The sequence below is a fragment of the Myxocyprinus asiaticus genome, chromosome 7, assembly GCF_019703515.2.
Source record: "Myxocyprinus asiaticus isolate MX2 ecotype Aquarium Trade chromosome 7, UBuf_Myxa_2, whole genome shotgun sequence".
NCBI classification, from domain to species: Eukaryota; Metazoa; Chordata; class Actinopteri; order Cypriniformes; family Catostomidae; genus Myxocyprinus; species Myxocyprinus asiaticus.
Window position 1 is genome coordinate 847,049 of NC_059350.1, and position 24,865 is coordinate 871,913.

General features: G+C 36.9%; 1 protein-coding gene across 2 annotated transcripts; it reads left to right on the forward strand.

Moving 5' to 3' along the window:
- The first annotated feature begins 180 nt into the window (after window positions 1–180).
- dnm2b (dynamin 2b) lies at window positions 181–24,533 on the forward strand. 2 transcript variants are annotated; one of them, XM_051702622.1, is made up of 21 exons: window positions 181–529; window positions 3,401–3,474; window positions 4,273–4,422; window positions 4,580–4,664; window positions 6,660–6,778; window positions 6,908–7,006; window positions 8,159–8,319; window positions 8,403–8,545; window positions 10,024–10,159; window positions 10,258–10,325; window positions 10,408–10,546; window positions 16,173–16,259; window positions 16,531–16,601; window positions 16,711–16,762; window positions 16,988–17,098; window positions 17,210–17,319; window positions 17,407–17,518; window positions 17,930–18,094; window positions 18,665–18,891; window positions 22,020–22,289; window positions 22,386–24,533. In XM_051702622.1, the coding sequence occupies exons 1-21, from the start codon at window positions 369–371 to the stop codon at window positions 22,450–22,452; spliced, it is 2,607 nt and encodes an 868-aa protein (XP_051558582.1). In that variant the 5' UTR covers window positions 181–368; the 3' UTR covers window positions 22,453–24,533. The 2 variants fall into 2 exon arrangements, with proteins under 2 accessions (XP_051558582.1, XP_051558583.1); XM_051702623.1 differs by lacking the exon at window positions 10,408–10,546 and adding an exon at window positions 13,287–13,425.
- Window positions 24,534–24,865: the final 332 nt, after the last annotated feature.

Consider the following 24,865-nt stretch of genomic DNA (forward strand, 5'->3'; position numbering starts at 1 on the left):
GGAGTTAATGGACGTTCCACCCATTTCATCACAATCATCATCATCTGCTTACAGCCAATGCTGAGCTCGCTTCATTTGACGGACATCAGTATTGACCAATTGGAATGCGCGGTTGTCAAAAAAGGGCGGGTTTTTAGAAGTTTATGGTGGTCGCCTGACCGGATGGGAAAAAGTTTTTCCTTTAGTTTTTTCTCTCTGACAGTTGACGTGTGATTTCTAGCGTCCGCTTGCGTTGTGTTGAAACGCTTTATTTTATAAACCTGACATAATTAGTATATCAATAATACGCGGTAATAATCAGCTGAAGGGAGTGATGAAGTGATCCTCAGAGTTTATTAGGAGTTTGAAGTGTTTTATAGAAGCTCGTCATGGGGAACCGGGGGATGGAGGACTTGATTCCCCTCATCAACAAACTGCAGGACGCTTTCAGCTCCATCGGCCAGAGCTGCAACTTGGAGCTGCCGCAGATCGCGGTGGTGGGCGGCCAGAGCGCCGGGAAGAGCTCGGTGCTGGAGAACTTCGTGGGGAGGTGAATGTTTTATAGCCTTACCCGCACTTTTTAACTTTCCTGGTGCAATTTGTATTTTTATATCGCTGAAATGTTTAAAACTAAACGTCATTGTTGGTTTTTATGTTCAAAAGAACAATAACATTAAATAATATGGTGAAGTTGTGCTGATCTGAATGTCACTTCTAGTCAAACATTAACCATCAGTTTTTAACCCTTGTACAACCTTCGGGACATTTTTGTCTTTTTCGTTTTTGTTTTTTCGATCATTTTGGCTGTTAATGCCAGAGGTGTGTATTTTGGAGGAATTTTGATATTTCAACCTCAGTTCCTATAATACATCTATAATACACTGTGTACACAAAATAGTTTCACTCAGGACCTTCAGGACAAAAATGTCCCCATTGAATCCCATTAAAACTGCAATATTTGATCCCAGTGCCATTAAAGCATAAAATCATGAATTCTATGATATTATGCTTTCATTCTGGAGCCCTGGCTTCAAATGTTACATTTTTAACATTTTCCACCAGATGGCGCCATTTTTCTCATGTTTAGCCTATGGAGCATATACATGCTTTTCCCCTATTCTCTGTTTGCTGTATTATAGAGCACTGCAGGACAATTGAATACACGATGCAGCTAAAATTGTGTGTATGTTGTTATGGATGTCAGAGTGTGTTCTGTATTTGTGTATTGAGAAATGTGTGTGTGTGTAAAAAAAACAACAGTGGCATTATATAAACAAACTGGCATTTAAAGAGTTAAAATCCTGAAAATGAATGAATATTTGGTAGTTATGATCAGGACTGATGTTTTAACTCATTGGAATTGGAAAATAATATTGATGTATAATATTATTATAGCAGTTTTTTGACAGACATTTTTGTCCTCTAAGGACCTCTGAGTAACTTTTTTAAATTGACGCACAAGGGTTAAAGGAACGGTTCACCCAAAAATACAAATTCTTTAATGATTTACCTATCCTCAACCCGTTTCAAACCCATATGCTGTTATTTTGAACTCGGCCTAATCTGTGAATCAGCCGCTGGATCAGGCATGTCTTTATCTTTCAGAATCTGAAATATGCTTTTATTCTTATTTTAGGTGCTTTCCACTAAGAACTGTAATCAAGCGTGCTGACATGACATCTTGAGGATTCCTGCTAAAGCAACACGCACATCATAATTAATGTCTGTCAGTGTAGTTGAGAAACTTTGACCTGGGGCGTGAAATTATATTTCTTCCATTTCTTTAAAGGGTCTTCTGCTTTTTTCTGTGCTGAGTTTGAAGATTCATAAACCTGCAGAATCTGCAGTTGTTGTTTCAGACGCCACATGGTAATTCTCTAAAAGTGTCTCAGCTGTTTTTGTCAGTAGGATCCAAAACTTTCCAGCTCTGAAAAGCACATAAAGGCAGCGTAAATGTAATCCATACGACTGAAGTGGTTTAATCCAGGGTTTCTCAACCACTGGGTCGCTAGATCTTTTCTGTCATGAGTAAAAATGACCAATTAGAAGGAAGGAACTGTACATTTGCAATGTTTGGAGCAACATTAACCTCTATTGTTGAACTGTGTTAAAGTCTCCATGTTTGTGTAAACGACCGTAAGAGGCTGCATTTCTCTGACGTTAATTATTAGCTGTCTAAACACAATAATCCATCAATGCTACGAATCGTTCTTTTTGAACAAGGTCTCTTTATGTAGCATCGCATGCACCAGCTCCATGCATTACCGTGCTAGTCTGAATGCAATCCAATCTATGGATATCATCATTTCAGAGCAGAAGTCCCAAGTAGTGTTGCCACCCGTCCCATATAATATGGGATCATCCCCTATAAAACTGGATAGTCCTGTATTTAAAGATGAAATGATGCGTCCCGTATCTAATACAATAGGGCACGAGAGCAACAGTTCACGCAGCCCCCTCATGACATTGGGGCGTTCATTTTGTTTATCTAAAAACAGGTCCTCCACAGTGATAGTGACAACAGATCACAACACAGCTGCACACAAAACAGAGAACAGAGCTGATTAAACATGTCTGAAGAGTTTGTAGTCCAAGAATTGATGCATTTCTATGCCCAGCCTTATTTATTTGAAAGTTTTTGAACAAAAGTTTTTGCTTGAACGCCCCAACGTCGTGGGTGGGCTGGGTATGCTTTCATAACAATCATGAGTCTCATGAATAATTTATTAGACTTCTGAATTATACTTTTGTGTTCTTTTGAAGCTTGAAGAGGTGGTCACCATAAACTGCCATAGTATGACATCACTGAGCACAACATTTATTCACAATTTCTCCCTTTGTGTGAGAAAAATAAATAAAGTCATATAGGGTTATAACAACACAGGGGTGAGTAAACAATTACTGAATTTAAATTTTTGAGTGAACTATCCCTTTAAATATTAACAAGTTTCCCCATTTATATTCATCTTGCAAAAAAACATAAAATAACACTTAATTTTAACATTTACTCTCCTAATCGAGTCCCATGTAAAGCATGCTGGAAATGGAAATCCCCTGCCCAGTTTCATCAGTGCTACACCACAAAAAATATTCATGTTGCCCCAACTAAATTTTTTTTAAATGGATGGAACGCATTAAAATCAAGTTGTGACAAAATGTTCTAGAATTGTGTTGCTTTATTTTAATCAAATAAATTGAACAAGCAGCAAAAATCCTTTTTTTAAAGTGCACACACACATACACAGTGATAATTTAGTGGATTCACTCCAGCATTAAAAGACGCTTGTATCTCTCAAAACTTTGCATTGTTTACAGAACCATAGAAAAGTAAACCTTGCACCGAGAAACGGTTATGTGAAATGGAAAAAAATGATTTCTCTGTTTTACACTCTCCATCTCTTTCTCTATGTCTGTCATTCAGGGATTTTCTGCCGAGAGGATCTGGCATCGTCACTCGCAGACCACTTATTCTCCAGCTAGTGAACAGCAAAGCAGGTACTCGCACTATGTACCTTAACATGAAATGGAGAAGTTTCTCCCTTAAAGGAATGTAATTTACAACATGCCCCTTCATTTGTGTTTATCCTGGAATATTCCTTTAATGTGCTTCAAGGTTCAGTTATTGGCATTAGGGTGGGGCGATATTAGCAAAAATATATAGAATTAATTCATAGCTTTATTGTTAGTATTAGTATTTGTGTATACATTGAATTAATACATTAATTGATAAATTCATACTCCTTACACTGGTGTCTGGAATACTCTATTCTGATTGCTCAGTGGCGCCATCTAGCTGTCCTTTGTTTCTGAGTAACAACCGCAGATCAGACCGGTCATCCGGGTATTGCGAGTCTTTCCTACTTCTTGTATCACTCCGCGATCTCTACAAGTGAGCTAATAAAACAATTTCAACTCAAATCAATGTTCCATGTGCTTTTATTTATTTATTTGGCAAGTAGTTTTGTAATAAGCTGTATAATGAGCAGTCAGACATTTTTACAATATAAACACAAAAGAAATCGGACGCAAACTGGAGGAGGAATTCAGCTGTTTCTGGAGACTGTGGTCTCTTTCTTCTCACATAATAATACAGTTTCAATGCTAATCAACATTTCATGTCCATTTATTTATTTATATATTTGGTAGGTAACCGTGTAATAACGTGGATAACGTACAGTGATCCGGAATGATGTAGTTAATTAAATACCAGAATATAACTGTGTACCTCAGTGTATGTGTAATTATTGCCTCTATGTGCACAATTAATTTTGTGTCTCTGGTCTCTCTCTCTAGAATATGCCGAGTTTCTACACTGTAAAGGTCGTAAGTTTGTGGACTTTGATGAGGTGCGGTCGGAGATTGAAGCGGAGACTGACCGAATCACGGGATCTAATAAAGGAATCTCTCCAGTTCCCATCAACCTGCGTGTCTACTCTCCTAACGGTAACTCCCACGAGACAACTCGAGTTAACGCAATTATCAACAACAAACAAAACTATATATGTTTTTTATTATTATTTAACACAAAATGCATTGTAAAAAACATTGTGCTTTTTTATCTCCTCAACTTTCTCTCTCTCTGAACCTGTCTGTCTCTCAGTTTTAAATCTGACACTTATAGATCTTCCCGGCATGACTAAAGTGGCAGTGGGGGATCAACCAGTAGACATTGAGTACCAGATCAGGTAGCTGATTTTGGTTTGATTGTGTAGACAGCTTTATTTGTTTCTATCTCTAGCCATAATAAGGAATATTTCTACCATCAGAGCAATTCAAGCTTGAAGTACCACCTCTTTTCAGCAGGGGGCAGTAAGCGAAACTCCAGCTGTACAGACAACAAAACACACTCAGGCTTGCTTGACACAAGCGACAGCAAGAGACACGTGTTCTTGTTCAAACACAGCTGTACGGAGTGCAGTTTTGAATGTAGCGATCTTTAGACTTGTTTTTCAGAGTTTCAAACTATGTTTAACATGACACAGCGACTTAAAAACACTGTTTATGATAATATAATAAAAATAATTATTTATGATTATTATTTGGGGGCCCCTCTTTGTAATTTTTTTTTTTACAAATGTATATATGCAATTAATTGTGATTTAATTTGATAAATTATCATGTATTTAATTCAACAACATTTTTTAATCATCAGCCCTAGAAATATACATATTTGTGTGTGTGTGTGTATTATAAAGAATGGATAAGTGTATTTCATTTTTATAATATGTTATTATTATTATTATAACATTTTAGCTTTTTAAAATATAAAAATCCTTCATTCTATCAATTAATATTAGGGGAGAGTGGGGTAAGATATGCTTGTGGGTAAGTTGACCCAACATCTGTTTCTGGGCAACCATACACAATTTTTGTCATGTGACCCTAAATTTAGTTTGCATTCTCCATTTTCATCTTGCTGTGGAAGGAAGAACCATGTGGATGAAGTGCTAAGCATATTCTTTCACAAAAAACTGTTTTTGCCTTTCAAAGTTTTTATTTTTTTTTGGCATATCAGGCATAAACAATCTCACATCAGAAGTAATTTATCTCAGTCTAAAAACATCTATCAGATATGTAGATGAGCTGGCAGTATGTAAAAACATGTGAGTGAATAAAAGTGTAGCTCAGGGTTGCTAGACTAAAAACTTTTCCCAGAATGGTGGCTGTGGGGCAAAATGAGCCAGAGCCTTGGGGGTAAGTTCAACCAGTGGTTCATCTTACCCCCTCTTGTTTACATGAAGTTAAATTCAACTATTTGGTGTTTAAATTAGTGTTGCATCCAAACAATGAATGACTGACATTATATTTCATGTTAGCTGTATTACAGAATTAAAACAGATAGGGGCTCCACACCCCTAGAGGAGTTAAAGAGTGCAGTCGCTGAAGTCAAGGGAGGAAAATCCATCAGAAAAGTGTCAAAAGAAAGATTGATAGGTCAACCCTTCGCAGATATCTACAAAATGTAGAGGATGGGAAGGCATTAACAGCTGGATACAAAGGAACCTCTGAGGCACAGGATATATGTAGGGAAGACATAGAGAAGAGCTTGCAGACCACATTAAAAACTTTCTGACAGGTTTTCTGACAGGCCTCACTAAATTCCCTTGGCTATAGGTCGACTTCAGTGGGGGAAAAAAAATGGCTCGTCTTACCCCACTCTCCCCTATGTCATGAAATTTCATATATAATAATCATATGAGCTGTCACTGTTTGAAATTATATGTACAGTTGACAAGTGTTTGCATTCAGTTTACATTCATTTGTATAAAAAGTGCTAAAATGGTACTGTCTCTTTAAGAATAACGGCTGGACAGCGAAGGTCTCACAAGTGTTTCAGTTGAGCGCATATTATTATTATTATTATTTTAAAAATATTACAAATGTATTTATTAAAATGAATGCTTTTTTACTTTTTGATCAACAACTGACTGTAAATAAGATAAAAGATTAAAAAAAAAACAAAAAAAAAAAAACATTATTTCAAGAAAGTGGAGTGTGGTGTTTCATCTTTGATAGATGTTCCGTTTTAATTTCAAGCACTTTTAAGCACTTTTTAAAACAAAATAAGGTGATTCCAGTACTTCTCGTTCTAAAAGCTAAATTAAAGCACTTCCCATCCGTACTGCTCTGACAGCTGTTGTGTGTGTGTATTCTCACTGCTGTCGTCTGTCTCATATCAGAGAAATGCTGCTGCAGTTCATTTCTAAGGAGAACTGTCTGATCCTGGCTGTCACGCCTGCCAACACTGACCTCGCCAACTCCGATGCCCTAAAAATTGCCAAGGAGGTTGATCCTCAGGGTAAGAGATCGAGGAACTTGAGTACAAGTTAAACTAACCCATGAGACAAACACTCGAGAGGTTTTGAAGTAGAAAAACTAAAGTGTAACTATTCCAAAATAAACTTGACCTTTGACCTTTACCCTGCAGGTCTTCGCACTATTGGTGTGATCACCAAACTGGACCTTATGGATGAAGGAACAGACGCCAGAGACATCCTAGAGAACAAACTACTGCCACTGCGCAGAGGTACACTCACTCACACACACACACACACACACACACACACACACACACACACACACACACACTCACTCATTCACTCACTCACTCACACTCATTCACTCACACACTCACACTCATTCACTCACACACACTCACTCACTCACACACACACTCACTCATTCACTCACTCACTCACACTCATTCACTCACACACTCACACTCATTCACTCACACACACTCACTCACTCACACACACACTCACTCATTCACTCACTCACTCACACTCATTCACTCACACACACTCACTCACTCACACACACACTCACTCACACTCATTCACTCACTCACACACACACACTCATTCACTCACACACACTCACTCACTCACACACACACTCACTCACTCACTCACTCACTCACTCACACTCATTCACTCACTCACACACACACACTCATTCACTCACACACACTCACTCACTCACACACACACTCACTCACTCACTCACTCACTCACACTCATTCACTCACTCACCCCCACCACACTCACTCACTCACACACTCACACTCATTCACACACACACACACACTCACACACTCACACACACACTCACACACACACTCACTCACTCACACACTCACTCATTCACACACTCACTCACTCATTCACTCACTCACACACTCACTCACTCATTCACTCATTCATTCACTCATTCACTCACACACACACACACACACACACACACTCACTCACTCACTCACTCACACACACTCACACACTCACTCACACACACACTCACACACTCACTCACTCACTCATTCACTCACACATACTCACTCACTCATTCATTCACACACACACACACTCACTCACTCACACACACATACTCACTCACACACTCACTCACACACACATACTCACTCACTCACTCACACACACACACACACTCTCACACACACACACACACACTCATTCACTCACACACTCACTCACACTCACTCACTCAGTCATTCACTCGCTCACACACTCACACACACACTCACTCACTCATTCACTCACACACTCACTCACTCACTCACTCACACACACACACACACACACACACTCACACACACACACACACACTCACACACAGTATCTGCTCAGTGATGCCTTACAGTGTGTGTTTGTGTGTGTAGGTTATATTGGCGTTGTGAACCGCAGTCAGAAGGACATTGACGGCAGGAAGGACATTCGCGCTGCTTTGGCTGCTGAGAGGAAGTTCTTCCTGTCACATCCTGCATACAGACACGTGGCAGAGAGAATGGGCACACCGTACCTGCAGAAAACACTCAACCAGGTGCCCACACACACACACAGAGATAACTTAACATACAACTTTGATTGTGTCTTTTTTCTACTCTCCGTTGTTCTCATTTCCAGCAACTGACGAATCACATCCGCGACACTCTGCCGGCACTGCGCAGTAAACTACAGAGTCAGCTGCTCTCTCTGGAGAAAGAAGTGGACGAGTACAAGAACTTCAAACCTGATGATCCGGCACGCAAAACTAAAGCACTGCTGCAGTGAGTTCACACAAACACACAAACACACACACACAATAATCTCAGCGATCAATTACACACAAGCTTTTATTGTAGATTTAACACTTTCATTGTTATTATTTGGTGAAAAGCTGTGTAAAGATTTTTCAAACGTTTCCTTTTTGTGTTCCACTGAAGAAAGTCATACAGGTTTGGATAAATAAATAATTACAAAATCACGTCATTTATTGGCCCGACTCAATACACACAGTTGAAGTCAGAAGTTTACATACACTTAGGTTGAAGTCATTAAAACTAATTTTTAACCACTCCACAGATTTAATATTAGCAAACTATAGTTTTGGCAAGTCGTTTATTTTAAGCAGCTTGGAAAATTCCAGAAAATGATGTCAAGCCTTTAGACAATTAGCTTCCTACTTTCCAGAAGGCCAACAATTCACTAAAAATGTTTTTTTTATTGGTCTTATGATGTATTCTAATTTTTTGAGATAGTGAATTGGTGGGTTTTTGTTAAATGTGAGCCAAAATCATCACAATTAAAAGAACCAAAGACTTAAACTACTTCAGTCTGTGTGCATTGAATTTATTTAATACACGAGTTTCACAATTTGAGTTGAATTACTGAAATAAATGAACTTTTCCACGACATTCTAATTTATTGAGATGCACCTGTATATTAATTTTTAAACAACACAATACTAATGTTTTAACTTAGAGTTCAGAAATCAATATTTGGTGGTATAATGCTGATTTTCAATCATAGCTTTCATGTGCCTTGGCATGCTCTCTACCAGTCTTTCACATTGCTGTTGGGTGACTTTATGCCACTCCTGGCACAAACATTTAAGCAGCTCGGCTTTGTTTGATGCTTGTGGCCATCCATCTTCCTCTTGACCACATTCCAGAGGTTTTCAATGGGGTTCATATCTGGAGATTGGGCTGGCCATGACAGGGTCTTAATCCGGTGCTCCTCCATCCACACCTTGATTGACCTGACTGTGTGGTATGGAGCTTTGTCCTGCTGGAAAAACCAATCCTCAGAGTGAAAGACTGGCAGAGAGCATACCAAGACACATGAAAGCTGTGCTTGAAAATCAGGATTATACCACCAAATATTGATTTCTGAACTCTAAGTTAAAATATTAGTATTGTGTTGTTTATAAATGAATATGAACTTGTTTTCTTTGCATTATTCGAGGTCTGAAAACACGGCATCTGTTTTGTTATTTTGACCAGTTGTCATTTTCTGCAAATAAATGCTCTAAATGACAATATTTTTATTTGGAATTTGGGAGAAATGTTGTCAGTACTTTATAGAATAAAACAAAAATGTTCATTTTACTCAAACACATGTTCATACAGTGTTGGACATTGTTAGTAGACAAATAAAATAAACTAATGAGAGGGGGAAAAATGTTTTAATGAGACTTTCTAGAAGTCCACAGTGCTAAAAGTGCACTAAGCTGCAGAAAATATAAAAATAAATCATGTGTGTGAAGGATGGTGCAGCAGTTCGGAGTGGACTTTGAGAAGCGGATCGAGGGTTCTGGTGATCAGGTGGACACACTAGAACTCTCTGGCGGAGCTCGAATCAACCGCATCTTCCACGAGCGCTTTCCTTTCGAGCTCGTCAAGGTAACAGCCCTCCATCGTTATGGAACAAAGCTCTATATATAGCTGTATGCATAGCTGTTTTAGTGGTAATATATAGTGGATAAAACTCTGTTTTGTAGATGGAGTTTGATGAGAAGGAGTTGAGAAGAGAGATCAGTTACGCCATCAAGAACATTCATGGAGTCAGGCAAGTGATCAAACACGGCGTGATCGTCTAGTAAACGCCTCAGATGTGTGTATTGATTATATCTGTGTGTGTGTGACATCAGGACGGGGCTGTTCACCCCTGACCTTGCATTTGAGGCCATAGTGAAAAAGCAGCTGATTAAGCTGAAGGAGCCGTGTCTCAAATGCATTGATCTGGTCATCCAGGAGCTCATCAATACAGTCAGGCAGTGCACACTAAAGGTACTGCATACTAGAGAGTGCCTGCAGTGGAAAGAGCATGTTAAAGGGATAGTTCACCAGAACATGAAAATTCTAGTCTCAGTCACCATTCACTTTCCTTGCATCTTTTTTGTTTAAAAAAAGATTTTCATTTTCAGGTGAAATTATATTCCTATAAAGATTTTAACATCTTACTAAACTGACGCTGCACGTTTCTTTCGTCTCTTCAAAGCAAAAACACTCAAATGCATATTTTTTTTTAACCCTTTAAGCTTGGATGGGCCCATCGGGTGGAAAACGGTCCTGAAAAACAAAATATTACCTTTTTAGTTACAAACATTGTTGTTTTCATTGTTCTGACAGGTTTAACCCGTTAAACTCTGAAGCCTCAAAATTAAAGGCTTATACCTCGACAAAAAAACAAGGAGGGTCAAGTGTTTGGTATCATTGTAAAGAAAACTTTTCACATTTTGTAATGTTATAGATTATGATACATTCTATGACTCTCAGCTTAAGAATCTGCTGAAAAATCACACAAAAAATGTTTAGAAAAAAACATACTTTTTTGCTTATTTTTCTTATTTGACATTATATATCTCTTGGTGTAAATAAGTACTTATAAGTAAATAAGGTGGCTCTGAAAAACTGCTTTTGTTTTGTTCCCAATCATGTCAACTGTATCTGAGAAGAGAAATTGTGTTGTGTTGATAAGACAATGCAATCAAAAGTTATAGCATTTCAAATATAATTTATCATAGTGTCCAAAAGCCTCTCCAAACAAATAAAACATAATAATTATACATAAGAACTAATTACACATGCAAACACAACAATGACTAAAGGTTTGCATAGCATGCAGACATGATTTTAGTAATGAGATTTCACAGAATGAGTTTCATTCTGTGTCATTTGAGTCATCATTGAGTCTGTATCATGTATTTGGCGCCATCTCCTGGTGGTCATATGTAACATTGTGCTTCATGTGGATTATCTAATGATCTATGCATCTGATTATCTTGTGTGTGGACTCGTTTGAAAGATAATCACCTCCTAAGTAATGGAATGTGATATTTTATGTGCTGTTTATTTTTAATGAAGTTACAAGCGATAACGTGGCGTATAAGGAACACCAACATAATTGTTAAAGACATATATTTAGCTATTACTCGCTATATTTTTGTCTGTGAGTAAAACAAATATGCTGGTTGTATTCTACTCTTTGAGAGCTTTCCAACAACATATGACACATGGATATTTGATGAGTTTGATGTTTTTATTGATTGCAATAATATTTACAGTGGAATTGTTTTTATAAATGATAAAAAAGAAACACTTCTGTTTTGTCTGTAAATTTCAAAGCACTTGTTTCGTTTTTGGTCATAATGTCTACATGCATTGGAAAGTAGAGCTTCTAAACTTTCAAACTGTACCTAAAATGATGAAAAACTAATCAAATATAATTAGTAAAATTAATATTTTCATATAGTGCCTAATTAGAAGGTCCCCTGTATAATTAACAGCATTAGCTGAGAGAGAATCTATTTTATATGTCAGCAAAAGGGACATTATAACTAAAATATACCCATATGAATCAATATCGGAAGCGAATCATATCGAGAGCTTGTGAATCGGAATCGATTTGGGAAATCTGTATCAATACCCAGCCCTACTCAATATTGATTCTTACTTACTAAGATCAGTCTTTCTCTTTGATTTGTTGATCAAAAACAACAACAAAAATAAACATGTAATTGTAATTAAAGAGACAGTAACGGTTTTTTGCATGTTTTACAAATCAGTGTAAATACTTGTAAATATCTAAGCAATAAACATGTAACAATATATTTGCAATATAATAAATTTATTAATGATATTGAGCTAAAATGTGACCAATATGATGAAAAAACTAATGATAAAATATAATTTGTAAAATTCATATTTTTGTAATGTACCTACTAAGAAGGACCCTTTATAGTTAACAGCATTAGCTGAGAAATAATTTATTTCATATGTAAGAAAAATGGTAATTATTACTAAAATACACCCATATGAAACAATATCGAATTGATTCAAGAGCTTGTAAATCAAATCTGTATCAATACCCAGCCCTAGAGTTTGTTACGACTGGCTAACCATTACACATGTGAAACGAGTAACAATGCTACTTCATTTGCATTTGCTATTGAGTCTGATATCATTTTAAACAGCCCGTCCTTTAATTGAGCCTCTTTGCTAAATATTCGCACTGAAATGTGCTGGTCAAATGGTCCAGTTCAGACTGAAATGATCAGAGATCTTGTTGAAAACAAACGAATGTTTGGGATTCTTCAGAAGGATCTGCAGAGCGGAAGGTGCCACTCACAGACACTAACAGCATGAGCTTTCACACACTTTACTCTTATTATTAGTTGTTCTTCTGTTGTTGAGTAATAATAGTGTATCCTACTTCCTCGTTACCTCAATATGACCGGACATGACAAGTTTCTGATCACCCAGTGATGTGTAAATGTGGCGATCATGTGTTTGTCTCATCCAAGCATTACAGAACGAGTCGTTTTTGCATTTTTGTTGTATTAAAATCTCTTTTTATTCTGAGGAAGTTGTTATCATCAGGCACTCATCGGTGTGATCAGACAGACACCAGTAGACTGGTTTAAGAAAGAGAAATTATTTAATATATATGCTTCCCTCTCTCTTTTCATAACCCCATTTTAAAATACTCTCACCCAAAATGAAACCCTGCTGTCCTATGATGCTTCAGGACGGGGCTGTTCACCCCTGACCTTGCGTTTGAGGCCATAGTGAAACAGCAGCTCGGTAAACTTAAGGAACCGTGTCTGAAATGTGTAGATCTGGTGCTATCTGAACTCGCCACACTCATTCACAAGTGCACAGAGAAGGTAAAACATGACCGATCCCTTAACCAATCAAATCTAGTCCAAACACTGAATATTCTTTGATTGACAGATACCTCAACCAATCAAATCTAGTTCAGACACTGAATCTTCTTTGATTGACAGATACCTCAACCAATCAAATATCTCATCTCACTCTTTAGTAATAGAGCGCAACAGTTTGGTTCCGGAAGTAGAAATCCCATATATTTTCTCCATTAGGCGAACTGATTATTAACGATAACTTTATAAATCTTTAAAAACAGACTTACCGTGAGCTCTGAGGTTGTTAATCGATGGTGTATGCTTCTGTTGAAGACATCAGTCCACATTATTTCAACTTAAAAAATAAAAAAAATAAATCATGTTTAATAATGGAATTCCTGGTGAAGAACTACACTACCCATAATCCTGAAGTAAGATCCACCAATCAGAGAATCGTGGCTAACAAAGTGCAGCAAAAGAGCTCTGCAGCGACCGCCCAATTCCATGAATGACGCAGTTGAGTCGCTCTCCCTACACTCTCAAACTACTTGTATATTTGCAAATATATTTAAATATTTTGCAATGTAATTCAGATATATCGATTCTGTACTTATAATCAGCAACTTTAAATCAATAGTTTTATGTTTCCATCATTTTTAATTCGATTACATAATTCACAATGCATCATGGGATTGTAGTTCATGCCCATATTAAAGACGTTAAGTACACAGTCTTGTCTTTTTGTCTGATTTTCAAATACTTTTTTGCTTCAAATCAAAGTTTGTATTGTTGTGATTTATCTCGGGGCTGGTTGGTTTGGTTCATGCTGCACAACTCTTCTAATAAGGATTTTACGAAATCCCTGTAAAATACATGAATAGGAAAAATACTTCCAGAATAGACATGTACCAGTATCAAATGATATTATCATGGTAATGCATTACATTTGATAAGAGTTTAAAAAATAAACAAACTTATTGTTGTTCTTAATGACTAGATTAATTGTTTTTTTTAAATGCCAAATTAGCATTTTAAATTAAAAGATCACAAAGAAAGTAACTGTAAAAAGAACCTTGAACATTTAAGAAACTAAATTAACTGTTAAATAAATACACAAATAAAATAAATGAATAAACAAATAAATATTTGAAATTAAATATAAAATCAAGTGGTCACTGTATCTTAAAATATTTCCACACATCAGATTTACACCACACATGCTTCTCGTCCATGTCAGTTCTTCTGTTTACATTCTTCATCTTCATAAATATTATAAAATATTTATAAATTGTACTAAAATTGACCATCCATAAATCTTTTTTACAAGCCATGAAAAATGCATGTTTTTTTTTGCATTATTGTTATAAAAAAAAAAAAAAAAAAAACAATTATAAAAAAAAATATTTTAGTGTCTTAATGCAAGGAATATTGCACATGTTTCACCAGATGGAGTTCTGGAGAAAAAAATTCAGATAAAAAAACATTTCAACTGAGGTAAGCTGTTAGAAGATGCACGACTCGCAACACATGGTTTAGTAGTTTTTTGCAACTCTTACATCAACAGTCACTATTTATTTATTTATTTATTATCGTGGTATACTGTATTAGTGAATACCGGCACATAGTATCTGCTCCGGAACAAAGATGTCTTAAAAAGTGCACTGCTGCGCTCTATTGTATTTCCAGGTAATTAAATGTTTGCTTTTGCTGATTTTTTTTCTTTTCTTTATTTTTAATAAGAAATGTGCCCCTGCTCTCTTCAACTATTCATTCATGAATAGTTACAGAGGCCCGTCTGATTGACGATGACAGTTTGTAGATGTTAAAAGACACCAAACACAGAACAGAACAATCATGTTTTGTCTCGGTGAAAGCATGGATGAATTCAGCCTGCGGTTGTTTTTGCTTTGTGGTGATTCTGTGTCTTTCACCATGTTTACTAATCACACAAACATTTACTAATGACATAAACCTACTAATCATGCAGACACATTCTGAATTTTCATCTGTGATGGCAAACTGTGTAATTGTGAACATACACTGTCTGGCCAAAAAAAGTTGCATACTCTAATATTTTGTTGGACAACCTTTAGCTTTGATTGTGGTGCGCATTCGTCATGGCATTGTTTTGACAACCTTTTGCAACATCACAACATTTATTTGCATTCATTTTTGCCCGAGATCTTGTATTGATGACGGGAGAGTCGAACCACTCCGTAAAGTCTTCTCCAGCACATCCCAAAGACTTTCAATGGGGTTAAGGTCAGGACTCTATGGTGGCCAATTCATGTGTGAAAATGATTCCTCATGCTCCCTGAACCACTCTTTCACAATTTGAGCTGATGAATCTTGGCATTGTCATCCTGGAATATGCCCGTGCTGTCAGGGAAGAAAAAATCCATTGATGGGATAACCTGGTCATTCAGCACATTCAGGAGGTCAGCTGACTTCATTTTATTGCCGCTTAACATTGCTGAGACTAGACCTGACCAATTGAAGCAATCCCAGATCATAACACTGCCTCCAGAGGCTTGTACAGTGGGCACTATGCATGACGGGTGCATTCATGCACTTCCTTTCGTACCCTGACGTGCCCATCGCTTTGGAATAGGGTAAATCTGGACTCATCAGACCACATGACCGCTTTCCATTGCTCCTTTTTGACCTTTTTTTTTTTTTTTTGGCCAGGCAGTGTATGAGTGTGATTGAACATATCTGTGTAGCTCTTGTGTGTTTGTACTGCAGTGCTGTGTGTGTTTGTGTTGTAGTTGAGCTCTTATCCTCATCTGAGAGAAGAGACGGAGAGAATCGTCACCACATACATCCGAGAGAGAGAAAGCAAGACTAAAGACCAGGTGTGTGTAAATGCCCTCCATGACGTGTCCAAGACAAATAGCAATCCAATCGCTCAAACCACCTCTGTAAAAACACATGAAGTGACCCCATGTAAATTAAAGGTAGACCGATATATCTGGTTTACCGATTAATCGGTGCCGATAGTTGCTTTTTGGAACTATCTGTTATTGGCAAAAATCTCTACCGATAGTCGCTGATAGTTTATTTGTATTTTTATTCCTCATCAATAAACCACAGCTTGTGAAATTTTTGTTTTGTTTTGTGTTGTAGGTGATGTTGTTGATAGACATTGAGCTCTCTTACATCAACACAAACCACGAAGACTTCATCGGCTTTGCCAAGTGAGTGACCTATGACCTCACTTTACCTTTGACACCGATTCCAATGTGTAATTGTGTAACTATGTGTGTAATTGTACTGTACGCACGTGTGTGTGTGTGTGCGTTTCAGTGCGCAGCAGAGAAGTGCAGCGGTCAGTAAGAAGAGAGCAATGCCCAACCAGGTACAACAACACAAACACAAACAACACTACACAAAACCTCAGTAGGCTAATTCGCCATGGGGTCCCTTGGGAATTTTGAATACATCTCTTCAGTAGAATAAATCGAACAACCGCTCTTCTAAAAAGACAATAATGGCTCTATAAACCCATAAGCTTTAACTGAACGGTGAGTTCTGATTGATTTGTTTCTCCATCTCATTATCATATCCCCACCCCTCCATCTAGGTGATTAGAAGGGGTTGGCTGACGATCAACATTAGCATAATGAAGGGCGGGTCAAAGGACTACTGGTTCGTTCTGACGGCAGAGTCTCTGTCCTGGTACAAAGATGAGGAGGTGTGTGTGTGTGTGTTTAATGTGGTTTAAAGAAAGAATGTGTAATTTGAGGAGAATTCTTCCTTTACTTTGTGATTAGATCATTAAAATTAAACCATATGTGTTTTCCAGGAGAAAGAGAAGAAGTTCATGCTCCCTCTGGATAACCTGAAGATCAGAGATGTTGAGAAAGGCTTCATGTCCACCAAACACACCTTTGCCATCTTTAACACCGAGCAGAGGTGACTGTGTGTGTCTGTGAATACATACATCTTACTATATTTGATTGAATCCACTTTGTGTTTATGTTGCTGTGTGTGTGTTTTTAGGAATGTGTATAAAGACCTTCGTCAGATTGAGTTAGCATGTGACGCTCAGGAGGATGTGGACAGTTGGAAAGCCTCTTTCCTGCGAGCGGGAGTCTATCCTGAGAAAGACCAGGTACCTTTGTCACCTGAGTCTCCACTGAATCTCAGCAGAACCACACCTGAATCTCACTTATATCTCTCCTGAACATAACCTAAATCTTGCTAGAGTCCCACTTAAATCTTAATCTGACTATCAAACTGAATCTGACTAGGAATCTCATCCAAATCTCACCTGAATCTCAGCCAAACCACACTTGAATCCCAATAAAATATCTTCTGAATGTGACCTGAATCTCAACAGAATCTCATCATAACATATGATTATCACGCAAACAAATCCTGAATATCGCCTAAAATGTATTTAAACTCGCCTCAACCATATCTGAATCTCACCGTGTCCACACGACTCGATCTCACTTTCTGAAGTCTCATTGTTTTCTCATCTGACTCTTCTGCTTCTGTGATGTGTCTCGTGTGTTCTCAGGTGGAGAATGAGGACAGTGTTCCATCAGACTCCATCTCAATGGACCCTCAGCTGGAGAGGCAGGTGGAGACCATCCGCAACCTGGTGGATTCCTACATCGGCATCGTCAACAAGAGCATCAGAGACCTCATGCCCAAAACCATTATGCATCTGATGATCAACAGCGTGAGTGTGGGCGGAGCTAATCTCATCATCATCTGCATGTTTATGCACATTTACTGATAAAATCTATTAATTGGGGACCAAGCACACTTGAAACGTTTGGTACAAAGTTATGAAATTTGGCACATTGATTGGGGTATATCAGAACATTCCTGGCGCCAATTTTGGGCTCTCTATCTTAAACTCTTTAGCACCACCACCAGTTCAAAGTTTTCACATACATACAGTAGCTGCTTATAACTTTTGAACCGATTGGCCTAAGAATAAAGTATTGTTTTGCTTTAAATGGGCACTTCTAGCCATTTATCAGAGATTTTATTCTCACCATTTATATTAAAATGAATACCAAGTCCAAGTTCATTTTTACTACAATCTGTAGCTGACAGTGTTGGGGAGTAACTAACTACAAGTAGCGATGCTACTAACTTATTAATGCTCAATGTCACAACTGACTAATCGGAATCAAATATTCCAGAAATCCATATCCATTAAAAGTGTAAATTGGTATTTCTACTCTGTGTTTTTCTAATATTCACTGGTGTGCTCGGCCTGTAATTGCTGTTTGTGTCTCAGGCGAAGGAGTTCATCTACTCGGAGTTGCTGGCGTATCTGTACTCATCGGGAGATCAGAACAGTCTGATGGAGGAGTCGGCAGAACAAGCGCAGCGGAGAGACGAGATGTTACGCATGTATCACGCACTCAAAGAGGCACTACACCTCATCGGTGACATCAGCACCAGCACCGTATCTGTGCCTTTACCGCCCCCTGTGGATGACACCTGGATACAGACTGACCCCAGGTATGAAATGAATGTGTAACTAGGGCTACCAAAATGAACGCGTTAACCTTTGAGATTAATTTTTAACATTTAATGGCATTAACTTGATTTAATGGAGGTACAACAATTATTGCAGTTTAATTTGCTATTTTAAACCGTCCCATCCCTGTTTAACCTATATTTTTACTGATATTTGCACTTCTTTTTCTTGGTCTGTTTGGGTATTGTTTCTTTTATAATCATGTCTGTGATATTGAAAAGCCCCCAACAGCACCAGTATTGTATGCATTAATTTCTCAATTTGATACGACAGACATTCCTTCTCAAATCAGTGAGATTTCCCGATTTGATTTGATTCTGATTCATTTGGGTATATTTCAGTTAAAATATCCAAACAGACATACCAGACATGATCAACACAACCAAAACTAAAATAAAGTATAATAAAAAGCAAAAATAAAAAAAAAACAATCTTGGGATTTTAAGTATGGATGCACCGATGTATCGGCTGCCGATATTTATCAGCTAATTAATGTCCAAATTAAAACCATCGGCAAATCGGTTTAAGCAAGAAAACGCTGATATGAAAAACCGATGGTTCATTTTTAATTAATTATCATCACACTTTGTAAAACTCTTTGAATTCAAATGCACAATCCAGAAATAATGATAACCACAGGATGTAGAAAGGTTGGCACTCCAAAGAGCATGTCATATTTAATTTTAATTCTTTCTCGTTCTCACATTAATAAGGAAAAACCATCATTACGTTACACTTGTGAAAGCGGCACTTACCTACACACGATGAGGTAAAAGCATCCAAACGCTTTGAAAACAGCAAACTTTGACTTCTGAGATGTGTGGTATCCATTAATGCTGCACGACTGATTGAGTTAAGATTGAAATCGCAATATGGTCTAGCGTGATTACAAAAGCTTGAAAGGCTGCATTTAAAAATAGACTGCAATCAGCTCTTCAGTCAGCATTGTGTAAGCAAGTGGCGCCCTCTAGCGGTCTGGACGGCATTATCCATTACACAACAGTAAACCTTAAAAGAGCGTTTTGTTCCTTTTGGTAACTTTTTATTTTTAATTGATGTGGTTGACATTTCTGTGGAATTGCCCGACATATGTTTGCATAATATGAATTTGTGTTGTTCTACTATGTGCAGTACAATATTTAGTTATTTTTCCAATATTTTGTTTTATCTTTTTATTTCTATTTATCTTTCATTGTGGCTCTCTTTAAAATTTTGGCCTGTCATGAGTTCAACAGATCCAATCCATTTTTAATGGAAATTATTTATTGTTAGAACAAAAGCTTTTGTACCTCTTTGTACATTTTTAAAACACAATTCTTGAGCAAAACAGTGATCTGAGGACAAAATAAGGTAAATGGCAAAATACTGGTATCGGCCAATATTTATTTGTTAAAATCAGTATCGTATCGGCCAACAATTTTCATTATTTTATTTTTTTTAAAGGCTAATTTAATTATAAATCAAATTCTGAAAAGACATTTAACAAAGCAAACTTTGAAATTAATTGTTTACTACCAGTGTAATCTGATTAGAAAGTAATATAACTTTTTAGTCAAAGTAGTGTAACTTTTTTAAATTCTTGTAATCAGATTACAGTTACTAGTTAATTACTTTGAAGTGCATTTCTTGGGTTACATCATATTTCAGAGTGTAACCATACACCCCTTGAGCTCTGGCGGGTCGAAAGGGGTGCGCTATATTGTGAAAAACGTTTCCGCTTAAAACGTTGCAATCTCCTCATACATAAGTCAGGCAAGCTTAGAGTCTGATCTTTTCAGAAATAACCACTTATATAATAATCACTTCTGCATTTATGTTACTTAAAATAACAAATTAAGGCCTCAAAACATTCGCATTGAAAATTAGCGCCCCCTAGAGGTAATGGGGTATAAATATTTATATGAAAATAAAAGTCCTTCATATAGCACAAATGGACAAGTCTTATATCAAATGAAAGCTCTCCCTCTCATGAATGTGACTGTACATTTAATTTTGTTGTCCTAATACCACAGTTCAAAAGATTTTCAAAAAAAATCACAAAGTGAAATATGATTTCTTTAAGTCATCAAATACAAATGTCTCTTTTATGCTCTGATAACTGCTGCTGTAAGCCCCAAATAGCCAAAAACTTTATATCTGCGTTTACCTTAAAACATTTTCAAAAAAATATGCCATTTTTTACTTGTCTGTGAACTTGCTTGTGTGAATAATCCAATGTTATATCTTAGATGTACAGAACAGATATGCCATCCAGAAGGAAAAGCATGCTAAAATAATCATCATCAATAGTTGAAAACATATTTCTAATAAAACGAAGTTTTATATCATTGCAAAGGGGAGGATCTCAGCTTTCTAATGACACCTAGATTGAGCTCCTAGTCCACTCAGAGGACGAGATATTCAATGAAATAATGAGGGTGAACTGAAAATTAGACTGAATGTCTATGGACGAGCACATCTGTGAGGGCTAAAATGCATTAGAGCGCCACCTACAGTTTAGATCTGTATATTGTGATGGAATGTGATAGAGAAAACATTCTTTGTTCTAGTGCTTTCTGCCATATAGTGGAATAAAATGAGACTTTTCAAAGTGAGGTAGAGTGAACAGAATCAGAATTACATGTTTACAAATTTAGGACAACAACAAAAAAAATTTTTTTTTGTTATAAGATTTTAAACACATACAATATTATTCATGAATAATTGGAGTCTTTATTTATTTATTTGGGGGCTCTCTGATAAATAAGACACATTTTTAGCAATTAGTCCACAGTATGTGTGAATGATGAGCTTTTAAATTTAACTGTGAAAAATTGCAGGTGGCAGCTCAAAAGTGCACCAGATTGATATATTAATTATTTTCATTTGTTTGCGTTACATGGAAACATTATTTTGAATTAATTGAGCAGAAAAACAAACTTGTTACTTTCTACAATACTTTTCAAATAAAAGTAAACTAATTATTAATGAGATTACTTTTTAAGTTTAGTAAAGTAATCTGAATACAATTTGAAAAGTCATTAGTAATTTGTAGTGGATTACTTTTGAGTAACTCAACTCTGTTTACTGAAAAAAAACATCCTGTAAATAACGATACTCTCTCTTTCAGTCCTCCAGCTCAACGTAAACCATCAGCAACGGCTCCGCCTCCGGGTCGTCCTCCTGCAGTACGAGGCACTACCCCTGGTCCTCCTGCCCCGCCTCCTATAAACCCCACCCCTGCATTCGGAGCTCCGCCCTTGCCGTCCAGACCCGGCCCATCTCCTGTCAACACTAATACTTTCGGGAGTGGCATGCTGGAGCCGATTGTAGCTCCGCCTCCTCAGATCCCGTCTCGACCCGCCCGCGTGCCACCTGGTCTGCCGCCCGGAATACCCAGGTGCGACTGACACCCACTTTTACTTTGAAACGCTCCTGCTATGGTGAAAGATCAGCTCGTGAATATTAATGTGTTGTGTTTGTGTGTGTGTGATAGAAGACCTCCAGCAGCTCCAAACAGACCCACAATAATCCGAACATCAGAACCGTCTCTGCTGGACTGAAGACAGAACAAACACACACTCCGTTTGACAATTATGTTTTTGTTTCTGTAATGATTATTATTTAACTTTAAATAGTACAACACTTTTTGAGTAGCAATTGACATTTCGTGATTTATTTGCATTCAGGCTTTTTCCATATATTCTGTGTTCTGAGAAATTATGATTTCAGGGAAGATCAAAAGTTGGTGGGAGAAAAGCAATACTTAAAAAGTATGACATAACATCATACATGTATGTGAAATATCTAAACTCTAGAAAAGTGCAAACATCATTTCATATTTGTCCTTGAAATCAGTTAAAGGTTTACATAAGCACTTTTCTAATAACATCTGATAACCTCAGCTGAGAGTAATATATTGAGTATTGCATCAGTATTGATATCCTTATCAATGACAGCATTTGTCATCTTGAATTTGTGCCTTAACACTCCATTTTCTGTTATATTTGTAAATGTAATCATTATTTTCTATGTGCTAACAGATACTATTTTCCACAAAGAAACTTTAAAAGTGAACAGCACACTAAATGCACAAGAACACAGAACTACAAAACTTGACCAAATACTAGTATTCATTTCAAAACTATGGGAAAGCATTTCATCCAAAACACGCTTTATTGAGAGCTTGATAAATCATTTTCTTTAAGACATTTTATTATATGCTTCTTAAATACTGAAAGGTGTTTTGGTGGAGACAAATATTTGTTAGTACGTGTACACTCCAAAAAGATACATATTTTCTTCATATTTTTGTCGTCTTTGCCCGTAAAAAAAAATCTCAACATCTTGAGAACAATATACAATTACTCAAGTGTACTTAATTATCCCATTGCAAATGTATTCTTGTTTTAAGCATAATTATAACAGCATTAAGTGCTGTTTATGCTTGTTATACAAAGATAACTGGATATTAAGAATTGCAAAGCTTTTGCAGCACAGAAAATATGAATATTTGCTGGCGTTTGTGAAGTGTTTTAGAAAGTAGCTTAAAAGTTTTTTTCTGATCAATTAATTCAAAATGTTTTTATGTAACGCAAACAGACGTACATATGAACATGAGTAATGCATTACTCGTGAATTCTGCATAAACAATATTATTCTAGAAATACGTGTAACTCCAGAAATGCACTTCAGAGTAATTAGTAATGTTAATCTAATTGCAAGAATTTAAAAGTTACACTACTTTTTGACTAAACATTTATTGTATTACTTTCTAATCAGATTACACTGGTAGTAAACAATTAATTTCAAAGTTTGCTTTGTTAAATGTATTTTCTGAATTTGATTTATAATTAAATTAGTCATTAAAAATTCTTTTTTTATTACCGATACCACTTATTTGTGTTTTACAATGACTCTGATAACATATATGTAGAACTAATTATAGTTTCATTTGTGCTTATTAACACAACAGACTAAAAAAATAAAAACAATGCGCATTCAATAATAATCATTCACTATTCATTAATAACGGCATAATAACAAAAACAATATCAGTGGCATTACATTTCATATATTAAAGATCATATAATCTTTAGTATAAATCATTCATTTATTTTCTCTTTATTGCTTGTCTAAATGTTTTTGCATTTCTGTTCTTCATACTGACATTTCACAAAGTGCAGAAAATGTAATGCGATGAGGGGTCTGTGTATCTCAGCAAGTACTGACACTGACTATCACACCTGGAGTCACGAGTTCGAATCCAGGGCGTGCTGAGTGACTTCAGCCAGGTCTCCTAAGCAACCAAATTGGCCCGGTTGCTAGGGAGGGTAGAGTCACATGGGGTAACCTCCTCGTGGTCACTATAATGTGGTTCTCACTCTCGGTGGGGTGCGTGGTGAGTTGTGCGTGGATGCTGCGGAGAATAGCGTGAAGCCTCCACATGCGCTACGTCTCCGTGGTAACGCCCTCAACAAGTCACATGATAAGATGCGCGGATTGACGGTCTCAGACGCGGAGGCATCTGAGATTCGTCCTCCGCCACCCGGATTGAGGCGAGTCACTACGCCACCACGAGGACTTAGAGCGCATTGGGAATTGGGGAGAAAACAAAACACATAATGCGATCAATAAAGAGGAATTTGTTTAACTTTTCTTTTAGTTCTCTCTCAAACGTTCACACAATTCACATGTTTTTATCTATATGCTTCTGTAACAGCTGTGATTTAATTAAAATGACTTTTGGCATTAAACAAGTTCAGTATTCATGACTTAAAAAGTAAAACTCACCGTCTGAATTTACTCACACCTGAACTATAATGTATTTTTGTAGATTTAATTTGTCATCTACAATTGCAAGTACAATGGTCAAACTTCACTGAATAGGATCATCCACTCTCCATCCATCCAAAGAGATTTAACATCACAAACTATCTCAGTTACCATCAGAAGTGGTTAATTCCACGTATGAAA